At 37.3% G+C, this 21,162-nt stretch overlaps 1 protein-coding gene across 2 annotated transcripts in view; it reads left to right on the plus strand.

Moving 5' to 3' along the window:
* The first annotated feature begins 5,292 nt into the window (after positions 1-5,292).
* Positions 5,293-21,162, plus strand: part of LOC101798236 (pinopsin) — a 98,427-nt gene continuing 82,557 nt past the window's right edge. Inside the window, exons 1-2 of one of the 2 annotated variants that reach the window (XM_038173269.2) lie at positions 5,293-5,751; positions 10,790-11,543. In XM_038173269.2, the coding sequence (XP_038029197.2) occupies positions 11,207-11,543 (337 nt within the window). In that variant the 5' untranslated portion in view covers positions 5,293-5,751; positions 10,790-11,206. The remainder of the gene's footprint in view (positions 5,752-10,789; positions 11,544-21,162) is intronic. The other variant, XM_072031444.1, reaches the window with a different exon arrangement.

Here is a 21,162-nt window from a genome sequence, read left to right on the forward strand (position 1 = left end):
TCCTGGGATCAGTGCTGTTTAATATCTTCATCAATGATCTAGACAATAGGATTGAGTGCGCCCTCAGCAAGTTTGTAGATGACACCAAGCTGAGTGGTGATGTCAATGCAACAGAAAGAAGACATGTCATCCAAAGGGACCCAGATAAGCTAGAAAACTGGGCCCATGTGTACCTAATGAGGATCAGTCCAAGCTCAAGATGCTGCACCTGGGTCAGGGCAATCCCAGATATTATTAAAGGCTGGGAGAACTCATTGAGAGCAGCCCTGCAGTGAAAGACTTGAGAGTTTCTGGTGGACAAAAGGCTTGATATGAGGCAGCAGTGTGTGCTTGCAGCCCAGAAGACCAACTGCATCCTGGGCTGCACCAACAGAGGGGTGGCCAGCAGGATGAGGGAGGGGATTGTTCCCCTCTGCTCTGCCCTTGCGAGACCCCAGCTGGAGTGCTGCATCCAAGTCTGGGGTCCTGAGCACAAGATAGTGATCTGTTAGAGAGTGTCCAGAGGACTTCCATGAAGATTATGAAGGGACTAGATCACCTCTCCTATGAAGAAAGGCTGAGAGTGCTGGAGTTCTTCAGACTGAAGAAGAGAAGGTTATGGGGAGGCCTCATTTCAGCTTTTCAGTTCTTAAAGTCTTATAAAAAATATGGAGAGCAACTTTTTGCTTGCACACACAAAGACATGACAAGAAAAATGGTTTTAAGTTAAAAGAGGGATGTTTAGATTAGATATTAGGAGGGAATTCTGCTCTCAGAGGGTGGTGTGGCACTGGAACAGGTTGTCCAGAGAAGACGTGGATGCCCCGTCTCTGGAGGTGTTTAAGGCCAAGTTGGATGGGGCTTTGGGCAAACTGATCTAATGGGTGGCATCCCTGCTTATTGTGGGGGAGTTGGAATTAAATGATCTTAAAAGTCCTTTCCAACTCAAGAATTTCTATGCTTCTACAATTCTATGAGGGATTCTTTATTCCCTGTTCTGTACAGACTTCTATATGACATGCAATCCTCTATGTATGACTGTACCTTATAATAAGATATGCAGTTTTGCTACATATCCACACTTTTAATCTATTCTTCCTGGCAGTATGTGATGGCAAAGGGAACATGGTAAGGGACAGGGTGCATTTCATATTTTTTCTAATAAATATGTCTCACCTATCAGCTGGGCCAGTTGTGTTATATACTTTGTACTATACCTAATGAAATAAATTTTGGACAAGGCCCTGGGCAACCTGATCTAGTGGATGGCATCCCTGCCCATATCATGGGGGTTGGAACTAGATGATCTTTATGGTCTTTTCCAACCCAAGCTGTTCTATGATTCTATGAAGACCTATGAAGGTGCAAGAAAGACTGATATCAAACTCTGATAAGTATATATGGTAAATGAGGAGAACTTTTGGGTGGTAGTATGGATCACTGAAGGAGCATCTGTAGTTGAGTCTGTTAGGGAGGCTGTTTAGGGACTGCTTTAATTACTGAGTGCACAGTGAAGAGATAACCTAAAGCTAAATATGGAAGAGTGAGCATCACAAACATTTCTTTTCCCTGTTGCTTATATGCACACACAGGCAAACAACTACCTCCAAAAGGGCAACAGGAGCTGAGGGCTCAAATAACAGGGCCAGCTAAAAGAACTGTCCCACTAAATGGTCATGCTGCTGTTGTGTTTTTCAAAGGGCATGTAAGACAAGGTTTCTAGAGGGCACTAGTATTTTCATTAGACTAGATAATATTCTTGGAAAAACTAGACAAGGCTTATGCACACAAGCTCTTGCCTTAAATATAGATAACATCTTTTATTAGACCACTTTGTGGAATGTTCTTGTCCTTGCATCAATGTAACAGTCACTCAGTAGCTGACAAATTTCAGTACTGTTTGAAAAAATCCTTAATTTTTTCTGTAATATCAATTCTGATGGAGTCTCAAAGAGATTAATCTGACTGCCCATAGGTATCTAGTGTCATATGAGATTCAATGGGATATTTGAAACATTTGACACAAGAACACCTTCTGGAGAGGCACACTACTCTAGACTGGTAGAAAAGTGTTGGATGATACTCAAGGACATCTCACACTCACCACATCCTTGATACAGAAAGTATGTGACATATATATACATATTAAATACCTTTTAATACCTAATACCTGTATAAATATATACACATTAAATAACTCTGTGTAGGTAACTGAACCTATATTTTTTTTTTTACTAGCTAAACTGGGTTTGACTCCCATATTTTTTGTTGGTTTACAAAACAATCTTTCTCCACACTTACAAGAAGGCCTTCCAAAATCTTCTGCCAGTGTTTTTATTATGATGTAATGTATTCTTATCTCTTGTTCCAAAACTGGAATGACTCTTTTTGTATCTAACCCTAAATTTTAGTAGTTGTTTTCAGAGTCTCATCATCATTGTATGCTTTGTGCAGAATAAGGAGATTATGAGCAATTTCAATCTTGGACTCACATCAGCTGTTCTCTCTCCAAACTCACAAACTGTGAAATCTGTGCCATCCAAAACATCTAAATATGGAAATGAGGCCAATGCATTTACCACTTGCTGCCATTTTTTATAAATAAACTAGTTGAGGGTTTCAATCTAAAGACTATGAGATATTGTGATAATCAGAGGATCCTTTGGTTTCACTTCCTGTGTTCACTAATAAATACATTTACAGTAAGGATTTTAAGAATTCTAAATGTTTGCAGGTGTGGACAGACAGAAGGAAAGAGTTTCCCTTTATTGTCCTTATGGTTTCTCCTTATTTTATCACTGTCATACAAAACAAAATGATCCTACTGATATCAGAAAATACTACTTGATGAAGCCATGCTTTCACAGTAATGTGCTACCACTTTTTAGAGCTGCTGTCTCAGAATATGCTAAATGTATAAACTCAAGATACACCAATGCCACGGCTCTATTATTATGAATTAACCCAATGAAATTATGATGACTGAAGTAAATTTGAAAGACTTTTTTTAGTGAAAAGAGATAAAAAGACAAGATTTTTTTTCTTTAGAGACCATCAGAAGAGATGTTATCCCTAGCGCTTAACTGATCTTGAAGAAGGGTAAACTGAAGAACAAAACGCAGAGCAAAACAATCCGGACTAACTGGGTCTTTGTCAAAGAGAATTAGGAAAGTCAGGATGATTGTAACTGAGGACAGTAAAAAGTGTTCCCAATGTAAAAATGTAACTTCAACATCTTTTATGTTCTTGAAAATTTAAGGACAGCTGCTGAAAACAGGATATGACTATTTTTATAGGCACACTCTCAACTTTGTACAAGAATCATCATTCTTAGTCTGGCCACCCAGGTTACATGTTGGTGTGCAGCCAATTCTCCACCTGTGTGTGCATCTCCAGCTGCTGCAGCAAGAGGACTGAGGTGATGAAGGACAGTACAGAAGTACTCGTTTGACAGTCACGTTGGGGGAACATGACAGCAGGTGTTCCCAGAATAGCTTCCACTTGATTCAATTACCATCCCTTCTTCCGGCATTCCCTAGCAACTTCGATTTTTTTGTTAAATGAAACAAGGAGTTCAAACCAAATGTCCCAGTTTAATTTCTGGAGCACCACCAGAACCTCAGAATTACAACCCCAAATGGATGTCATCCAGAGCACAGCAGCCCACCTGCTCTTCAATGGCACAGACTGGCAGTTAGTAATGCTGCCAAGCTGCCCTGAATCAAATTCACTGAAACAAAAGGAGATTCATAAAAATTATTCAGGTATGTAAACTGCTCAATGATTTGTTTGTGCCGACAATTTTCTTTTTTCTTCTGGTGCAACACATTTTTTGAAAACTTCAAAGTTGGCAACAGGAAACTGAACTCCAAATTCTCTTTTAATTCAGCTATCTTTAGTAACCAGTTTCATCTAAAGTTACATCAGGTAATGAAGTACAAATCAACACCTATAGAAGCAGAGTTTCATGCTGATGAGAAATCACAGAAAGCATGTGAATTTGGAAACCGTGTTTGTTTTTGCAACTAGATGCCATAATGGAGAATTTCAAAGGTACACCTTTTACAACTGACATTGAAAAAATGACACTTTTTTTTTTTTTTTTTTTTTTTTTTTTTAGTCAGGCATCTCTAAAGGAGGTACTCTCCCGTTCTCTCTCTCAATGTGACCTTAACAGGTTATTTTGGTTGTTGTTGATGTGTTCTTTTTCTTTTTTCTTTCTCTTTTAGTCTTTTTTTTTTTTCTTTCCTCAATTTTATCCCCACCGCACTAGAAGAATCAGTTCTTAATTTACAGTGATAACCTACAGAGAAGAGTTATGATTTTGTGTGTTTTCTGAAAGTAATAGGCATATTCCTCATTTATTTAACCAGAAAGCTCCTGATTTATTTCATCAAATAGTTTTACTTATGCTGAATTTTTGAATCAAAAATATTGTTAGTGGTACAACAATGATACCTAGGGCTTCTCACAGTAGTCTTCCACTGGGGAAGAGTTTCTATGAGGACATTCCAGAGCAACATTTTTTCTGGGCTCTTTAATGATTAGGTGCATCAGCTTGTCCATCTCTAAGCCAGAGAAGGTGAAAAAGCTGGCAAATGTGATTAGATAAAAGGTTAAATCTAGCCGAGGTGTAATAGTTTGGCTATCATGTTCACTTTGCAGGCTTTAAATGAGCTCTGTAGATTTAAAAGACACTTTTTAGTAGTTCAGTAGGAACCAGAGCTAAGAGATGTTCAGCAGAGCAAGGCACTCTCCAGAATATTTTTCTTTTATTATTTTTACCCAATGATTCATTCCCCAGTGGCTTTTTTTTTTTCCTTCTATAGAAAGAGCAAAGCAGTGGGAGTAGTAGTAGATAGTAGTAGTAACAGAAAGACACAGCATTATATAGTTTTCAAGCCATATGCTATTTCTGTGAAAGATGTATTTCTGAAAGCACAGATTTCAGCAAGCACTAGTGCCTGTTTGAGCTGAAAATGCCAAGAATACAAAAGATACATGTGGAAAACATAATCAAGGCAGGTGACTATTGGGTGACAAATTACACCCAAGACACATCTGTTACATCTTTGACAATATTTAAAAAAAAACTAAATGCATCACTGATCCACTGCTGAACAGATAGCTATACCTGGTTACTTAAAAATAAATTAAAAAAAAAAATAAAGATTTTCACAGCAGTAAGAGTGCATAGAGCATATAGCCCAACCTTCTTCTGCAGCAGTGCTGGGCGAGCAGAGATGCCCCGGCAGAGCCTGGGGGGCGTGCGGCGGGGGAGCAGCCCTGCAACAGGCAGGGATCAGCCATGCGGGGATGCTCCCAAAATGCAGGGTGCTGAGTGCCCCCCCACTGCCCTCTCTGATTCCCCCCGGCCCTGGTGTGGGCGGCCCGGGCTGCAGCACCGCCCCGTGTCTGGTTGAGCCAGCAGGCGGGAGCGGGGCGCTCGGTGCCTCGGCTTTTTCTTCATTTTTATTATTATTACTCCTATTATTCTCGATGCATTTATTCTCCCCCGACACCCTGAAGTTGGATGTCTTCGCAGCCTGCCCGGGTGGAGAGGAGAAGGGAAAGGGAGGAGCGAGCCCCCCGCATCCATCCCGCGGAAAGTGAGCCGCCGTGCTGCTGCCGGGCATCATCACCCTCCTGCACATCCCTGCTCAGGACGCCTTTTCCGAAGACTTAGCTTTTTTTTTTCATTTTTAAATAATATTATTATTTAAAAATATTTTGATTTTTTCCTCCATCGGTTGCTCTGGATGCTAGATGCAGGTGAGTTTACCCTCCACTTTTCTATGTCATCTCCCCCCGAGATAAGTGTAAAAAGTTTGCAAACGGCAGGAGAAATCATAACTCGAGCTCCAGGCAGTTGGGTGGTTTGGTTGAAGAGGATTTGGCATTTGTTGGGGCAGTGCCCAAAAGCCTGTGTGCGGAGAAGGTGCTCGCTGCTCTGCTGCGGGTTGAGGCTCTGAAGAGCAGACACTTCCCAATCACCTCAGCACAGATCATTTGCTGGGGGATTTCTGTGTGAGAAATGTTTTGCACATCAGAGGGGCTGCTTTAACTTTTAAAGTGCTAACTAAAAGTACCTTGAACTTCAGAAGCCATGGTTCTTTTTTTTTGTTCTTTTTTTTTTTCTGTTGTTGTTCTTTTTTTTTGTTGTTCTTTTTTTTTTTTTTTTCCCTTTTTCTTTTCTTTTTTACACTGTTTTCCTACACCATTAGCATTTTCCCTTGAGTGAACAGTGTGATTTTCAAAAGTGATGGACCTCATAGCATGCATGCTATTGGTTTTGTTTTCATTTGTCTTTCATGAACTGTACTTTCCTAAAAGTATGTTTGTAAGTCTGTATGCAAGAGGTTCTGCCACAGACAGCAAGTTTGGAGAGCTGGGAGTTATCTAAACTTCTGGACAATAGTCTCCTCTCTTTATTATTTCTGAAGACTTACATGTGTTGCAGTGTTACTTAGGGTATGGAAAAAATAGTCCAGAACAGATGAGGGTTTTGTTCTCAGTGTTGTGAAGTCCCACATAGTTTATCTTCTTTCAACTTTCTTTGAAAAAAAGTTATCTGAGGTACTTTGTCTGGTTGTGGATGCTTGTCATTAAACACAGAGTTGTGCACTGGGAAGACAAGGTTTAGTGCTCACAAACTCAAAAATATAACATTATTTTTCTCTCTCCCCTTAATTAGACTAAACACTACATATCCATAAGTTAGGCATAAGGTCATGTAATTTATACTCCCGCCATAAAATTTCAAATGGGATTGTCTTTGAAATATGAATATTTTTAAATTATAACTTTTGAGTAGAAAGGTAAGTTCATAAATGAATGAAAATCTCTTTTAAATTTGATTTTAATATTTACTCAGTAATGGGCTGAATAAGGCTGTGTGAATATGTAAATATAAGTGTTTTTTTAATCTCCCCTATATAAGAGAATAACATACGTATAATGTAAGAGAGTAATGTAAGTTTTTTTTTAAAACAAAATGATTTTGAAGTTTGATTTTATTTTATGAATTTTTATTTGGTGTTAATATTTAAAGTGAACTAAGCATCATTTTTGACATGTTGCCTTTGCAAGGGAAGACGATAATCTGCCAATCGGAAATAAAGAATGAGTTCATTTGGGAAAAAAAAAAATCTCAAACCCTTAAACCTGGTATGTCCTCTACATTCATAATTTAGTTCTTATTTTGGGTCAAAATGAGAGAAGAAAAAACAGCTTCACTGTTGCAAGATACTGCTCAAACTAATGTGTGTTGGCAAGTGCAAAAAGAAGCCTTGCACTCTCAGTATCAGTGCCTGTATTTTCAGAAGCTGATATAACATCTTTTGAAACCTTTCCTTTTTTTTTTTTTTTTTTTCCCCAACAGACTGCTTCAGAGAAAAGTGCAAGCAGTACTGGATGTCTGTTTTGCTGTATGCTTAGATGACTAATGTCAAAATCAGTTACCAGATGAAGCTTTTAACAACTGGTGACATTAAATGAACTTTTGGCCTGTTCCACCTGGCCATATGTTTTGTATCACTTTGGGTATGTTTTCCACTCAATATAAACTTAAACTAATTCAAGGGAACAAACTGGATATTCATTTGTGTGTTTCAAATACAATTGCAAGCTGTTATTTTTAATTATTATTAATGTTTTTGTTTGTCTGTTTTTCTTTTTTGAGAAGTAGAATTGGCAGAATTAGAAAGGGTTCAGTCCTGCGTGGTCCTCAGATTTTGAGAAACTGGGAGTGTTCAGGAGGTAGAGCTTGGACAATGGGGTGTACAATGGGTCATCAGTAAAGTGGGATAATAAAAAAGTAGCCTCTACCAAAGTAAAGTATTTGGAGGAAAAAGAAAACAAGTGAAACTTCAAGCACACATCTTCAGCTGTTTTTCAGGAATAACATGTATTATTCAGTTAGATGCTAACATTAAGTAAGTATTAGACCAATTCTTTCAAGGTAAATGGATGGGAGTTTGGAATCTTTATTGAAATACAAAATTCCACCCCGTTCCAACCCCCTGCCACAGGCAGGAACACCTCTTACCAGACCAGGTTGCCCAAAGCCCCATACAACCTGGCCTTGAACACCTCCAGGGATGGGGTATCCACAGCTTCTCTTGGAAACCTGTGCCCCACCACCCTCTAAGTGAAGAATTTCTTCCTAACATCTAATTTAAACCTCCCCTCTTTTAGTTTTAAGCCATTACCCCTTGTCCTATTACTACAGTCCCTGATAATCAGTACACTGAGGATGACAGAAGAGGAACATGGGTTTTGCCTGCACATGTGGTATGGGACTGTTGAATTATAATCAGGTGAATGCCACCCAGTGAGCAAATGTCCTTTTATGATTTCTATAAATATGAATGTTTAATATTTCTTTTTAAATGCATATATATGTGCATATTTAATAACTGTACGAAAAAATTTATTTTTTATTACTTACATTTTGATGTTCACAGAGATGCATATAAAAAGTTACATTTCCTAAAGAGATTATAACCTTTGGCTTTGTCTAACTCCAATGCTGTGGTGCTTTAATGATAATATTATCCCGTGACAGTCCAAACCCTTGGCCTGTGATTATTCTGGTGAACTTAATTCCCACATAGAAGCATTTATGATGGTATGCAGTAATCTTTGCTACAGATTATCTAGGTGTAACCCATTCAGTTTGGGAAGGGGGAAGGGAGATGAGTTGCATCTGTGCAAATTAATCTGTGTGTAAATCAGACTTAAGTCTCTCCAAATTTTGAAGCCAGATTCTGCAATATGGTTTGGGGGGAGCAGATAGGACTGATCTAGTTGCATCCTCAATAAACAGTCACGTGCAAACAGATTCGACAAAACTATCTTGGAAGTAATGGGAACATAATAGATTAATTTTGTATAAAATAGAGCATAAGCAGAATTATGAAACAAAAACAACCAACCAACCAACAAAACAAACAAACAAAAAAAAAACAACAAACAAACAACTACAACTGATAACTTTTTCAGTTCATTTCTCTATATATTCTTATTTTCCTGTGAATTTTTCCTTCTGAAACTCTCCTTCCACACAGTGCCACAAAGCTTTGTTCCTATGCACACACACACACACGCAGCTGTCTCTCTTTTCAGTTGTGCCATTAGTCTGAGAAGTACTCAACATCATTGTTTTAATGAGTTGTTCTTTTATTTCTGTTTTGTTCTTCTAAACTTTAACTCTGTTCCTTTAAACACATTTGTGAGTAAAATTAAAACATATTCTCAGTTAGTCTCAAATAGTTTCCTTCTGCCTGCAACCAGAATTGTGACAGCTATCTTTTATTTATTTTTTTCCAAAATGGTAGAAAGAGGATTTCAAATGTTTTCCCTCTTTGATTTGCTCCTTGAGACCCTTACCAATTTAAATTACCATGTGCCTCTTAAATGGAGGTAGAGGGAGTAAGCAGAAAACATCAGCTGTTCATGTTCTAAATGACCAAACAGTGGAAGGTCTGCAAAGTGTATGTAATCTTTTCATCATTTATTTATCACAACACAAAGTTAAGACAGACTGCATATATTATAGTTCAAAATCACTGCAATAATGAGACATGTTTATCATAGCAACTTTGTGAAAGCAGGGAAATATTAATAAGAAATACTTGCAATAAACATTTACCATGACAAACAACTTTGATAGAAGAAAAAAAAAAACACACCCTCTACAGCTTCAGTACACTCTGATGAACTCTCATCTTTCCAACTGGCTAACACATTTTATTATTTTTTTTACTAATCAATTTGCAAAAAGCAGTAGTTAGGAGTAGTGCAACAGATGCTGCATTTTGAACTCTCTGTAGTTGTTCCAGGAGGACATGTCTCCTGAAAGAAACGTTTTCATACATATGTTTTCATATTTTTAAGTTCAGCAAGCTATAGGTATTGTTTGGGTTTTTTTTGTTGTTTTTTTTTTTTTTTTTTTTTTTGTTTTGTTTTTTGTTGCTTGTTTGTTTCATTTTGTTTTGTTTGCTTGTTTGTTTGGTTGGTTGCTTTTGTGTGTGTGTGCGGTGAGGAGTGGAAATTCTTACATCTATCTATCTGCATTATTATTATTATTTATTTTTTTTTATAGAAACATTGATGCAGAATTAGCCAGCTTTCTGCATGGTTGCAGGCAAAACAGTTACACATTAAGCATGCTGCTGTTGCCTCACAAAATACACACACACATTGTATTCACTGTGTGAGTCTATACAAATTCATGTCTGTGGTAGGAGAGATATGCGAAGCTCTGGATGTTTGTCTACTTTATAAATAATGAAGGTGAACACCTGTCCACTGGTAAATGTAGGAGAAGTGACATTGATATCAGAGCTTCGCCAACCTTTGTAAGCACATGGGAGCTTCAGGGACTGAGCTTGAAATTATTCTTTCTGGGTAAAGAAATCTCCTCCTAAAATTTTGGTTACAATTAAACTCTAGCCAAGACTAAAGCTTGGTGGATTGCCTTGATGTAGAAGATGATACAGCTTTTCCTCTGGAAAGCTGATGTGAAAGATCGATCTTACATGCATTTTCTCTTCTGAGAAACTTTACTGGAAAGGTGAAAATAACCTTTTCCACGCTAAACAGAGAGCTAAGAAAAAACTGTTTTGAATAGCAAAGGAAATTTCCACAAACTGATTTTGTTGCTGTTGTTGAAAATCAGAGAAAAGACAGAAATATTTGATACAGTTCAAAGAGGAGAAACTGTACATACATGTATGTATTGTTTGGTCTTCATATGGAAATGGTGGTTTTGTCTTTACCATTTGTTTTCTTCTCTTTTCTTTTTCAGAAAGATGGGTTAGCAGAAGGAAAAACAGTAGCTACTCATTGGTAGGAGGGCTGCCCATTTGCTCTGAGAGAAGAGACCATGTGGAAGCACCTTTTTAAGACAGCTTCCAGTCTGACTCTCAAAAAAGATCATCTAACATGATCCTGGGTTTAAACAGAAGATGAATTTGAGGTGATTGCTTGGTTTTTCTGCCCTGAAGTCCCAAGCAGAACTGACCACTGAAGAGTAGAAAAATATTCCTGTGCTACAATACAATATTTCATGCCTGAGTAACCATCTAAGAGATATCTCAACTGAGAAAAATTTGCAAGAAATGATTTGACCTGTAATGGAGGGACACTTCTGTGAAACTGCCAGAGGACTTCAGCACAGGGCACCTGGTGTCTCTACTCTCATTTACCTGTGGCAAAGTCCGAAATGAACCACACTTGGACATACAACCTGAGCTTTGATGCTCCTGGAGATCCTGTAGAGCCTAGGGCTGGACTCTCACGAAATGGGCACACAATAGTGGCTGTTTTTCTTGGATTTATCTTGTTTTTTGGTTTCTTGAATAACTTGATTGTCCTCATCCTCTTCTGCAAGTTTAAAACCCTCCGTAACCCAGTCAACATGCTCCTCCTGAATATCAGTATCAGTGACATGTTAGTGTGCATCTCAGGCACTACCCTCAGTTTTGCATCTAACATCCATGGCAAATGGATTGGAGGGGAGCATGGTTGCAGGTGGTATGGATTTGTCAATTCCTGCTTTGGTAAGAGTTCATTGATAATTCTCTTATCCTATTCTTTTCAACACAGGTGCATGAAGCCACTCAATGAGTTAGTTGTCTCATGGTGTAAGGTAAATAGAAGGATGCTTTGGTTCCCTTGCTACGGTAAACCAAGAGAAATTCATGGCTTAAAACATTTAACTGCAGGCTTTATGAAACATAGAAGAGAGCTGATAAATATTCCTTAACGTATCCTATTTTTGAAATACCTTATTTTTAATAGATGCAAATGTCATCTAGAAAGAGGCAACATACTAGAAGAAGGAGTTTGACTAAGTGAATGAACATACATGGTAGTTCCCTCTTTTTCAGAAAAATCTGTGCCATCAGTAAACAGTTCTTTCAGTGCTGCTTCCATCACAAACAAAGCCTCATGAAAATACTCCATTTGCCATTTGCAATTATCTATTGATCTATAACATGAATTCCCTTTTGTCCCAGATAATGACAGTTTTCATCATTAGATGCTTTTTGTTCTTCCCCAAAGCAAAATCTTTATTTTAAAATTACATGATGCACATTCAATAACAAATTAACTTACAGGAATAGATGTCAGATATACTCAAAGCGTTCATCAAAGTCAAAGTTAAACAGTCTCTCTGTATTCGTCTTCTGTCCAGATAAAACTTTTCCTGCAACAAGCTTTTGTAGTGTTAGATTTAAATTTTTAACTTAAAATAATTGTGTTAATTATTAAAAAAAAAAATAAAGAAAAGATAAAACAGAAGGAAAAAGCACAGTCAGAGGGCAGGTTTTGTCCCTTCAAGTTGATCCATCACTTTTATAATTACATTGCCAAGCAGTGAGCCTTTGTGCATTTATTCCTATATTCAAAAAAGATTTGCCAAGGCAAGACATAAACTGTCCTGTGGGTACAACAACTAGACATGATCCTATGCTCACCTAGACTGGGGGACCCAGTTCCTTTTGTTCTGTGTTCTTGTTTTGGTGGCCTCCAGGCCACCAGGACAGGTCTGAGCACATCCTATTTTCTTCTCCTCCTCTGAGGTTGAGGTGCATCTCATACCAGTGCTTTATCCTGAGCAGCACTCCCACGGCCCTTGAAGTAGAATCAGGCTGTGAATCCAAACACACATTTTCTGACTGACTTACAAACTCTTGCTATTTCTAACAATGTGCTTTCCTCTGGTGCCCTTCCTTTCCTCAAACTTGTGCTGCACTATTGACAGTTATCTCAGCCTAGCAGCTTCCTCTGGGAAGCTGCTGCTATGTCCAAAGCGACCTCTCAGGAGTTAGCAGTGTTGTATGATAAAAAAGCATAGGCTTTGGTAATCCAAAAACAGACCTCATTATCAACAACACTTTTTTTTGTTGTTGTTTCCTTTTGGGGGAGGGGGGGGGGGGACGACAGGACGGTTTATCTATCTATCTATCTATCTATTTATTTATTTATAAATTTGTGCAGATCAGAAAAGCATATCTTTTCCTTCCGTGTTTCCTTTCCATTTTTGTGAGTCATTAATGCGATGAGATAGTCTACTGGTCCATGTTGTCTGAAGCTTTAGCATACAGCTTTCTCACTGCAACTTTGAAAAAATGTATTCACATAAGATGCACAGGGTTTTGAATACATTCACCAGGCCTCTGCTACTGTGTCTTCATAACATTAACTTCATAACACAGATGAATAATTCAGTCACTAGTCTTCTCAGGGAGAAAACAGGTAGGACTGGATTTTCTCCATCCTTTGATTTACCTTTGTTCTTTTTTTATTATTAAGGAATGGGATGCAAAGATTTTATTTGAAGAGAGGAGAAAAAAGGTATGTGTTTAAGGGAGGAGAAAAATGTTATGTGTTTAAGGGATGAGGAAAAAAAAATATGTTGATGGTGCCTTTTGAGCTTGTTGGCTTCTGCCAGAATACCTGTGTGCTACTTCTCCAGTTACTGTGGAATTAAAACAGCAAATGAGTCAGCTTCTCATGAGGTGACTTGCTTGTGGAATGGTTCTTCATGTCTACTGTATAAATCAGGTGGATGGCAGGACAGCAGGCTTCCATTCTGCAGTGACACTTGTGCCCATGCAAGAGGTTCCAGTACAGTTCCTAAAACTGGTTAGATCATCAAAGAACAAGCAAGCAGACAGAAACATAAAGCCCAGAATGCTAAAGTTGACTTTAGCTTCCCTGACTGGCTCTACTATCAACAGTGTGTCCTGGGTGGCTGGGACAGCTTGACCACTGGCAAGGATTGAACTGTGCACATGGAAACTTTTCCTAAGAGTGTTAAAAACATTCTTTTGCAATTCCATTTGGAAAGTCTTGCTACACTCACAATATTTGTTAATATTATTCTTTTACTTTTACTACTGTGTATAAAGGGTATACTGAAGAAGTTTGCCTGCAAAACTATAACTAAAAATGTTCACTGGAAAATAAAATGAGTAAACATGAGTAAAAGCATAGAATAGTAGCAAGTGGCTTAACATTTAGATGTCTCCATCTGCAGTTAAATACCATTGTTCATCTGCTTTCTTGAAATGATATAATCCAAAATGTGTTAAAGAAAAACATAGGTATAGAGTAAGTTGGCAGTATTTCAGTTCTTTACAACACTTGAAAACAAAATTCCCAGGTGTGTGATTTTTGTTGCATTCCATGTGTGCATTGAGCATCATAGGCTGAACAGGGACATGTTGAATGGAATGGTTAATTTTTTTTACAGACTTTGAGATATTATTGATAAGGGGGTGGGGTGGTGAGAACAACATCTCATTCATTGTAGATTTTTTTTCTTTGTCTTCCATAGACTTTAGAAAAACTGTATACAATTTACAAAACTGATTCAGGAGCTCTAGAGGAGAAAAAGTATATTATATATGGTAAAGTGGTTGATTAAGATCTCACTGATTGATACCTTGTAGTTTCCAAAGAAAAGAAAATTACTGAAGAAAAGAAAGTTATTTGTCAGCAAGAGAGTTTTTTGACACTTTTGTCGACTAGCTTAGATCACAGCCTTCCTCCTGACTGCTATGAATGCCTTGTGAGTGGCAAAGTGGATTAGATTTATAAACATAATTGCAAGAACTACAAGGACTACAAAATAATGGCTACAATATAAAAGGCTACAATATAAAAGGAACATATATGAGCAAATAAATGACAAAACCATATAGACTGGGAGGAGAGGGTTTATTTGTGTTGTTTACACTTTTTCTGCAATCCCTTACACTCCTTTGTGCCTTGAATCTGATTTTGGCTTGCCAAAGCTAAGAGGAATTGCCCTAATGCTCATGATCCATAAGAAAGATGTGTTGTAGGAAAGCTAATTAAGAACTGAAGTTTGACATCAAGCTCCGTAAGAGTAAACCCTTTAAAATATTTATTTATTTACTTATTCGCCTCACAGGACAGAAGTCTGTCCTGCTAGGATAAAAAACTTCATTATAGAACCAGAATTTCAAATTATGTTACAGTAAGTTCACTGGCTTCAGTAGAATTTAACTCTCCAGTAACAAATGAAGGTATGTACCATTTTTTAATTTTTTTTTTCTAAAACACATAGTAATGCTGCTTATGATGATAAACCTACAACCTTTAATCTTTTCCTAAACCATAAAGAAGTCTGTAGTGGGTAACTAAGCTTTATGACTTGGCAAATATTTGATGATATGTAAAACACACCTACGCCAACTTCAAAATGTAAGAACATTTTAAAAAGTAATTTGACTTTTAAAGGGTTTCTGCAAAGGACTGATTTTTTCATAGCTGTTTTGCTCCCTTACACATTGTTTTTTGATGTTATGAAAAACACCTTCTTCCTGTCTAAAATTCAATTGAGAGTGAAGGTCTTATCCCCCAGGTCCATAGCCTGGAGGATACTTAGGAAACAGCCAGTGAATGTAGGAAGATGAGTTTGTTTCAAATGCAAATGCATGGCCATAGATCACACATTTTTTTTGAAGTGCCTTTTCTCTTTTAAAATCACATAACTATTTCCCTGGGAAGTGATCCAGAAATTGGGCCTAATTCTCTTCCCGGCAAAATCAACAGAGCAATGGACTTTAATGTTGCTTACTGTGGAATTGAGCTGCATGGTGTTTACTGGGTAATTCATTGCCTACCCCAGGCACTTAAAAATCATGAACCAAAACCCAGTACCAGGAGGTTCCTATGAGCACAATAGAAAAAAAAGAGAAGGTGTAGGTGTTTTATTTATTTGCTTGCTGTTTTCCACACCTCTATTTTATGATTTCAAATCATTCTCTGAAAGCAGATGGTTTAGAAAATAATGGACAGTGCAGATGCTGATCAATGAGCATGTAATGTGGATTTTAAGGAGAACAGTAAATATCATGAGACTTGCTATAACAGCATAAGAGCTGTTGGGACTTCACATGAAGAGCATAAAGGATGGAGTTAGGGAAGGAACAATGTGGGCTGTTTCTGTCGTAAATGGCTTTCCCCTGGTGCTTGTGCCTGTTTGCAGCTCTATCAACTAGGTCACTGCAGTGGAAACTGCATGTCACAGAGTTGGGGAAATGGATGTATTTGCTAAATTTACTCCTGTTACCCACCACTTAGCCACAGTTTGACAGGCTCATGCTTATACATTTAAGCAAACATTCATGTTTGCAGGGGACACAAGGACAGGACGGACACATTTTTCCCAAATGAACTGAGTAAACTTTGCAAGCAGGCTGAAATAAAAACTGTTAAATATATCATTGAAAGATTAGGCATTAGATTTTAATTTAGGAAAAACACAATATTTAGTAAAACACTCACAAAGAGACCATATATGCACAAACTGATATCGCATCCTAAAATTGTTTGTCATATAACTTTGACCACCTCACACATACTCTCTCTAACGCCCTATTATACACTTCAGATCTCTGGACAGATGAAAACTTTAGGAAACATTTCATCTTTTCCCAATATATTTGCACTAATGTAGACTTTCCAAAGTTGTAGGGCAGGCAGTTTTTCGGTGTGGATAACTTCTGAAGCTCATTTTCAAAATTGCTATGTTATGCCATATCAGGATTAAATATTAAGTAGATTAATTAATGTAGGACGGATGATGCCTTCTCCAGCCCAGGGAATCCAACATTTAATTCTGAGGCTGTACAGTTTTGAAGTACGTCTCTAAAAATTTTTGTATGTTTGTTTGTTTGTTACTTTTGAGCTCTTTGTTCATGTTTGAAGGTGTCTGCTGATTGTTTTCTTTCTTCCCCAGCCTTTGTGGTAATTAAAAGCCATGTGGTTTGAGGTCACATCTTCGATGCGGTAACATGTCCTTGTCCTGTGTGCAAGAGAGGGCTCCACTCTTAAACTTGTTCTAACTTAAGTAGAGTGTGTGTATATATCTTTATGACCACTGATGAACCAAAGTCCTATCTAAATGAGGGCTTTAAGTCTTTTCAGAAAACCCATACTACCCAACTATGTAAGCAAACAATCTATTCAGTCACATTAAAGCAGTTATTGATTTATTCCCCTGTAAGCTGCCAGAGAATACATTAAATGAGAAACTGAGCTGCTCATGGTTTTGTTTTAAAGTTCAGTTTCCCTGTGACCTTAAACAAATAATTTTCTTCTTAATCTGTTGCCTTGATTTTATATGCTGTGTCTTAAACACACTTCACTAAACTAAGGTACTTTGAGTATAAACATGTAATACATTGTAAGCTTTCAGCTCATGAGATGCAATTGAGAAATTGAGATCCCAAGTGAAGTGAATGGCTTTTCTGTGAGAATGAATATGATGTTTTTGTTTGTTTGCTTGTTTGTTTTCCCAGGGGTGAAAACATAATCTTCCTTGACTTGATTCTGCAAGAGCTCAAGACTGAAGTTGTCTGAGCCCTTATAGAGTAAGTTCTCATGTCCCAGTGTGAAATACTCTTAGTAGCTCCTTACTTGGCTCATGAATGTGGATAGCTCTTTTTCCAAGTGGGCTTAGGATGGGATTTAAAGTAGTATTCCTATAAATAAAATTGTCAGGAAACACCACTTATCAGTAAAGTTTAAGGAAACTTAGTTCTCCATCAGAACTCAAAAAAGTTCTATATTTTAAATGAGTAGACTTTGTTGTGCAAACACAAATCAACAGGACCTATGCAAACTTTTCTAGGTAGTTGTTCGATATCAGAAATTTTTTGCTGTTTCAAAGAGAGGGGCTAAGAAAAGTTTGCCTAACAAACTGGAAGGCATAAAATGTGCTTACAGTTCCTTTATCTAAAAAAAAAAAAAAAAAAAAAAAAAAAAAAAAAAAAAAAAAAGACAAATAATATCATTACTTAGGGAGTTTTACTGATTTTAGTATAATATTACACCTGATGGTTGGTTAGGAACTTTTCTGCATAATTTCAGGCACCTGATATTCATTAGGCTGTATAGTAAATGGAAATACAAAAGTACTTATTCAGGAGATATGTAATCTGAATTCCTCTTTGGCATCCCCTCTCTCAGAAACTGAAGTTAGGCTGTCAATCTTTTTATTTAAATAATTAATAAATGAGGTAACCACATATTAATAAATACAATTCTAAGAGACATATTTACATGGAAACATGAAATTCTGAAGACCTTAGAGATGGATGGGAATCATCTAACTGAAAACAAGTATTTCCCAATCACTCAGTCTTCTTTCATAAGAAATAATAAAAAAAAATTGCACAGTCAGCATACAAATTGTCTGACATACTTCAGATATGGTCCTTAGGGTGATATAAGCTGTGTCTTAGAAGTGACTCTGTCTCCACTAGCTTTGAAAGGAGCCAAGGATCACAAGATCAGAGGTGGATATTTGCTCTGTACCTCCCTGCAGCCATGAAATGACCCTTACCACTAAAGTGCTTATTGTTTCTTATGGCTTTATGCCATTTTCTTACTTTTTTTTTTATATAATTCCCTTCTCAGTTCAGTGTTCTTTTCCTGAATGTTGAGCTTATTTCCTAGTTTATTTCTAGTTTCTCTGGGCATTAAACACCATCCATGTTGAAATCACTAGTTGCCCAAGAGTGAATATTTGGAAAACATTTGTCATGTTTCTATAAAGAGGTGCCCAAATCTCCTTTCAGAACTTGGCCACACATTCATCATGCAGGGAACATGCTGTCTGCTCTGCCTACAGATAATTTGTATTGTGTTTTTTTAAAAAAAAAAAAATAAAATTTATTTTTTATTTTTTATTTATTTTATTTTTAATGCAATTTGAGAACTTGAAGCAGAGAGTCAGACCCAGCAAAAATTGTAGAGAAACAATTAAAGAAGACACCATCACATGCATAGAAAGTGTCTGTAGTACCAGGAATGGTTCCTTCTCCCTCCCTTGGACTGGGCAGCCCCAGCTCTGCACCAGCTCAACACCTGCCTGCAGTAGGAGCTTGATGTGCATCAGAATCCTTTCTTTTCCCTCCCTCTCTCCCTTTCAGCCTTCAGCACAGAGCAAATACAAGCACGTGGCTCAAACAGGAGCTGAAGTGTGCTCTGAACAGGTCACTGATCCCTAGTGGCCCTTCAACATGCACCAGCAGGCACGCGTAGATTGAGTCATCATGCTCTCCCTTAACTGCCACAGCTAATATTTTCCACTGCTATGTTTTGTTGTGTGATAATCTACAGGCTATTCACTTAGTGTCTGACCAAAAAAATAGACAACAAAAACCAAACAATGAAGGGTGGACAGGAGTTTGTGTGTGTGTCCCTGGGAGGAGGGACAGAAAAATAGCAGAATTCTGTAGGGCAATTGATAACTTCCTTGGTAGCTTGTACACATAGTTATCAGTTGTCCATATATGATGCCAATTTCTGTTCTGGAAGAAACATTCTGCCCATGCCCAAAGTCTGTTTCTGTGTGTGTGCAAGTGACTTCAAATATCTGCCTATGTTTAAGACTTCCTTATTAAGCAACCATACCTGTGGTTCAGTTGCATATTTTTAGTTCTGGTACATGGCTCTACATAATAATCATGTATTACAGAATATTAAGAAATTTTTGCAAGACAAGATACAAAATAAAATCACTTTACATAGAGACCTGGAAAGGGCTTAAATTGAAAAAATAAAAAAAAATAAAATAAAATAAAAATAAATAAATCAGACCTTGCAAAATGATTCTGATGATGAAATGAGTCTAAAAGGTCAGGGCTGTAAGCTGTGTTAGAAATGATGGAAGAGCATTTCTGTTAGATAGGTTTAATCATGTGCATTTGCAGACCCTGTTCCCTAATCCTATGTCACAGCATTAACCCAGACCATGCCGTGCCTGCTGTTATATTTCTATCACTGCAAGAAAAAAACAGAAACTAACTGTGTCTGTAGTCAGGCCACATCCATGTGAAGAAATATGTTATTAAAATGGATCTGGTTTTCTTGTCCCTCAGTAGGTAAAATGAAATAAACTTGAGCCCGGTATATAGACAGTGTTCACTCAGAACAAAACTACATTGGAGAACACCGGACTTTGCTTGTGACAGACTGTTGAATCATACTTTATTTAACTATGTATTTAATAATCTTTGTAACTCTTAACACCATCTGCATGCTGCCAGACCTACATTCAAAATTTTTTGTTAAAACTTGAACTTCCCTTGTAGTCCTGCAATGTACCAGAGAGAGGATATTATCTCCAGATTTTTAAATCCAAGTTATAGAGCTAGTGGCTTTTTCTCAACAGATGACATATATTTTCTATGACCATTTCTTTTAGAAAGCATTTAAGCAGAATGCTACATCTTCCATTCTAGTACTGGAATTGGTAACTACTGGCTTTTCAGTAATAAAACAACTGATAACCATTTGTTGGCATAGTTCCAAATAATGACATAGTAATAAATGATAACTAGCAATTTCATTTTTTTTCCATCTTTCTCAGCTGTGGCCAATACTTTACTTTAAAGTAATCACCTTTTTTTTTTTTTTTTCTATTAGTGTCTGCCACTTTTGTGATTAAGAATATCTATTAAGATGAAAAAATAATTTGTGGTTGTTTGTGAAAAGATTGTGCTGATATGGGGAAAAAAAAAAAAAAGGGTTTTTTGAAAGCAGGAGCTGTCCTGTTCAGATTTGCATTTTTCTAGGGATCAACAATATCTGCAAGGATGTTTCTGAAAACAGATATTCAGTAAATGTCTAATAAGATAATAAACTACAGCCTCTATTGATTTACAGACCACTTATTGTTTCTGGTGATTTCACAGCTAAAATGACTCACTACTTAAATGAACCAAATGTCTCATATTGCTGGAAGGTGTTTTTTGTTTTTGTTTTATAATATTATTTTTCCCCAGACTACTAAGTCAAAATGTCCTCTGTCTGCTGTAAATTTTTCCATAATTGATACTGGCAGGATGAATGCTTGAGATTTGCAAACAACAAATGTAAGGGAGCATCACTCCAGGTAGCAGCCACTACCTTAACTCACTGTTATTCTTAGAACAGAATGTAGTGGAACAGAATAGTTCAGTTGGAAGGGACATATAAAGATCAACAAGTCCAACTGCCTGACCATTTCAGGGCTAGACAAAAATTAAAGCATATTATCAATAGGCGTGATCCAAGTACCTATTGAACTGACAGGCATGGAGCTTCAAACATCTCTGTAGCAAGCCTGTTCCAGTGTTTGATCAAACTCAT

The sequence above is a fragment of the Anas platyrhynchos genome, chromosome 1, assembly GCF_047663525.1.
Source record: "Anas platyrhynchos isolate ZD024472 breed Pekin duck chromosome 1, IASCAAS_PekinDuck_T2T, whole genome shotgun sequence".
Classification (NCBI taxonomy): Eukaryota; Metazoa; Chordata; class Aves; order Anseriformes; family Anatidae; genus Anas; species Anas platyrhynchos.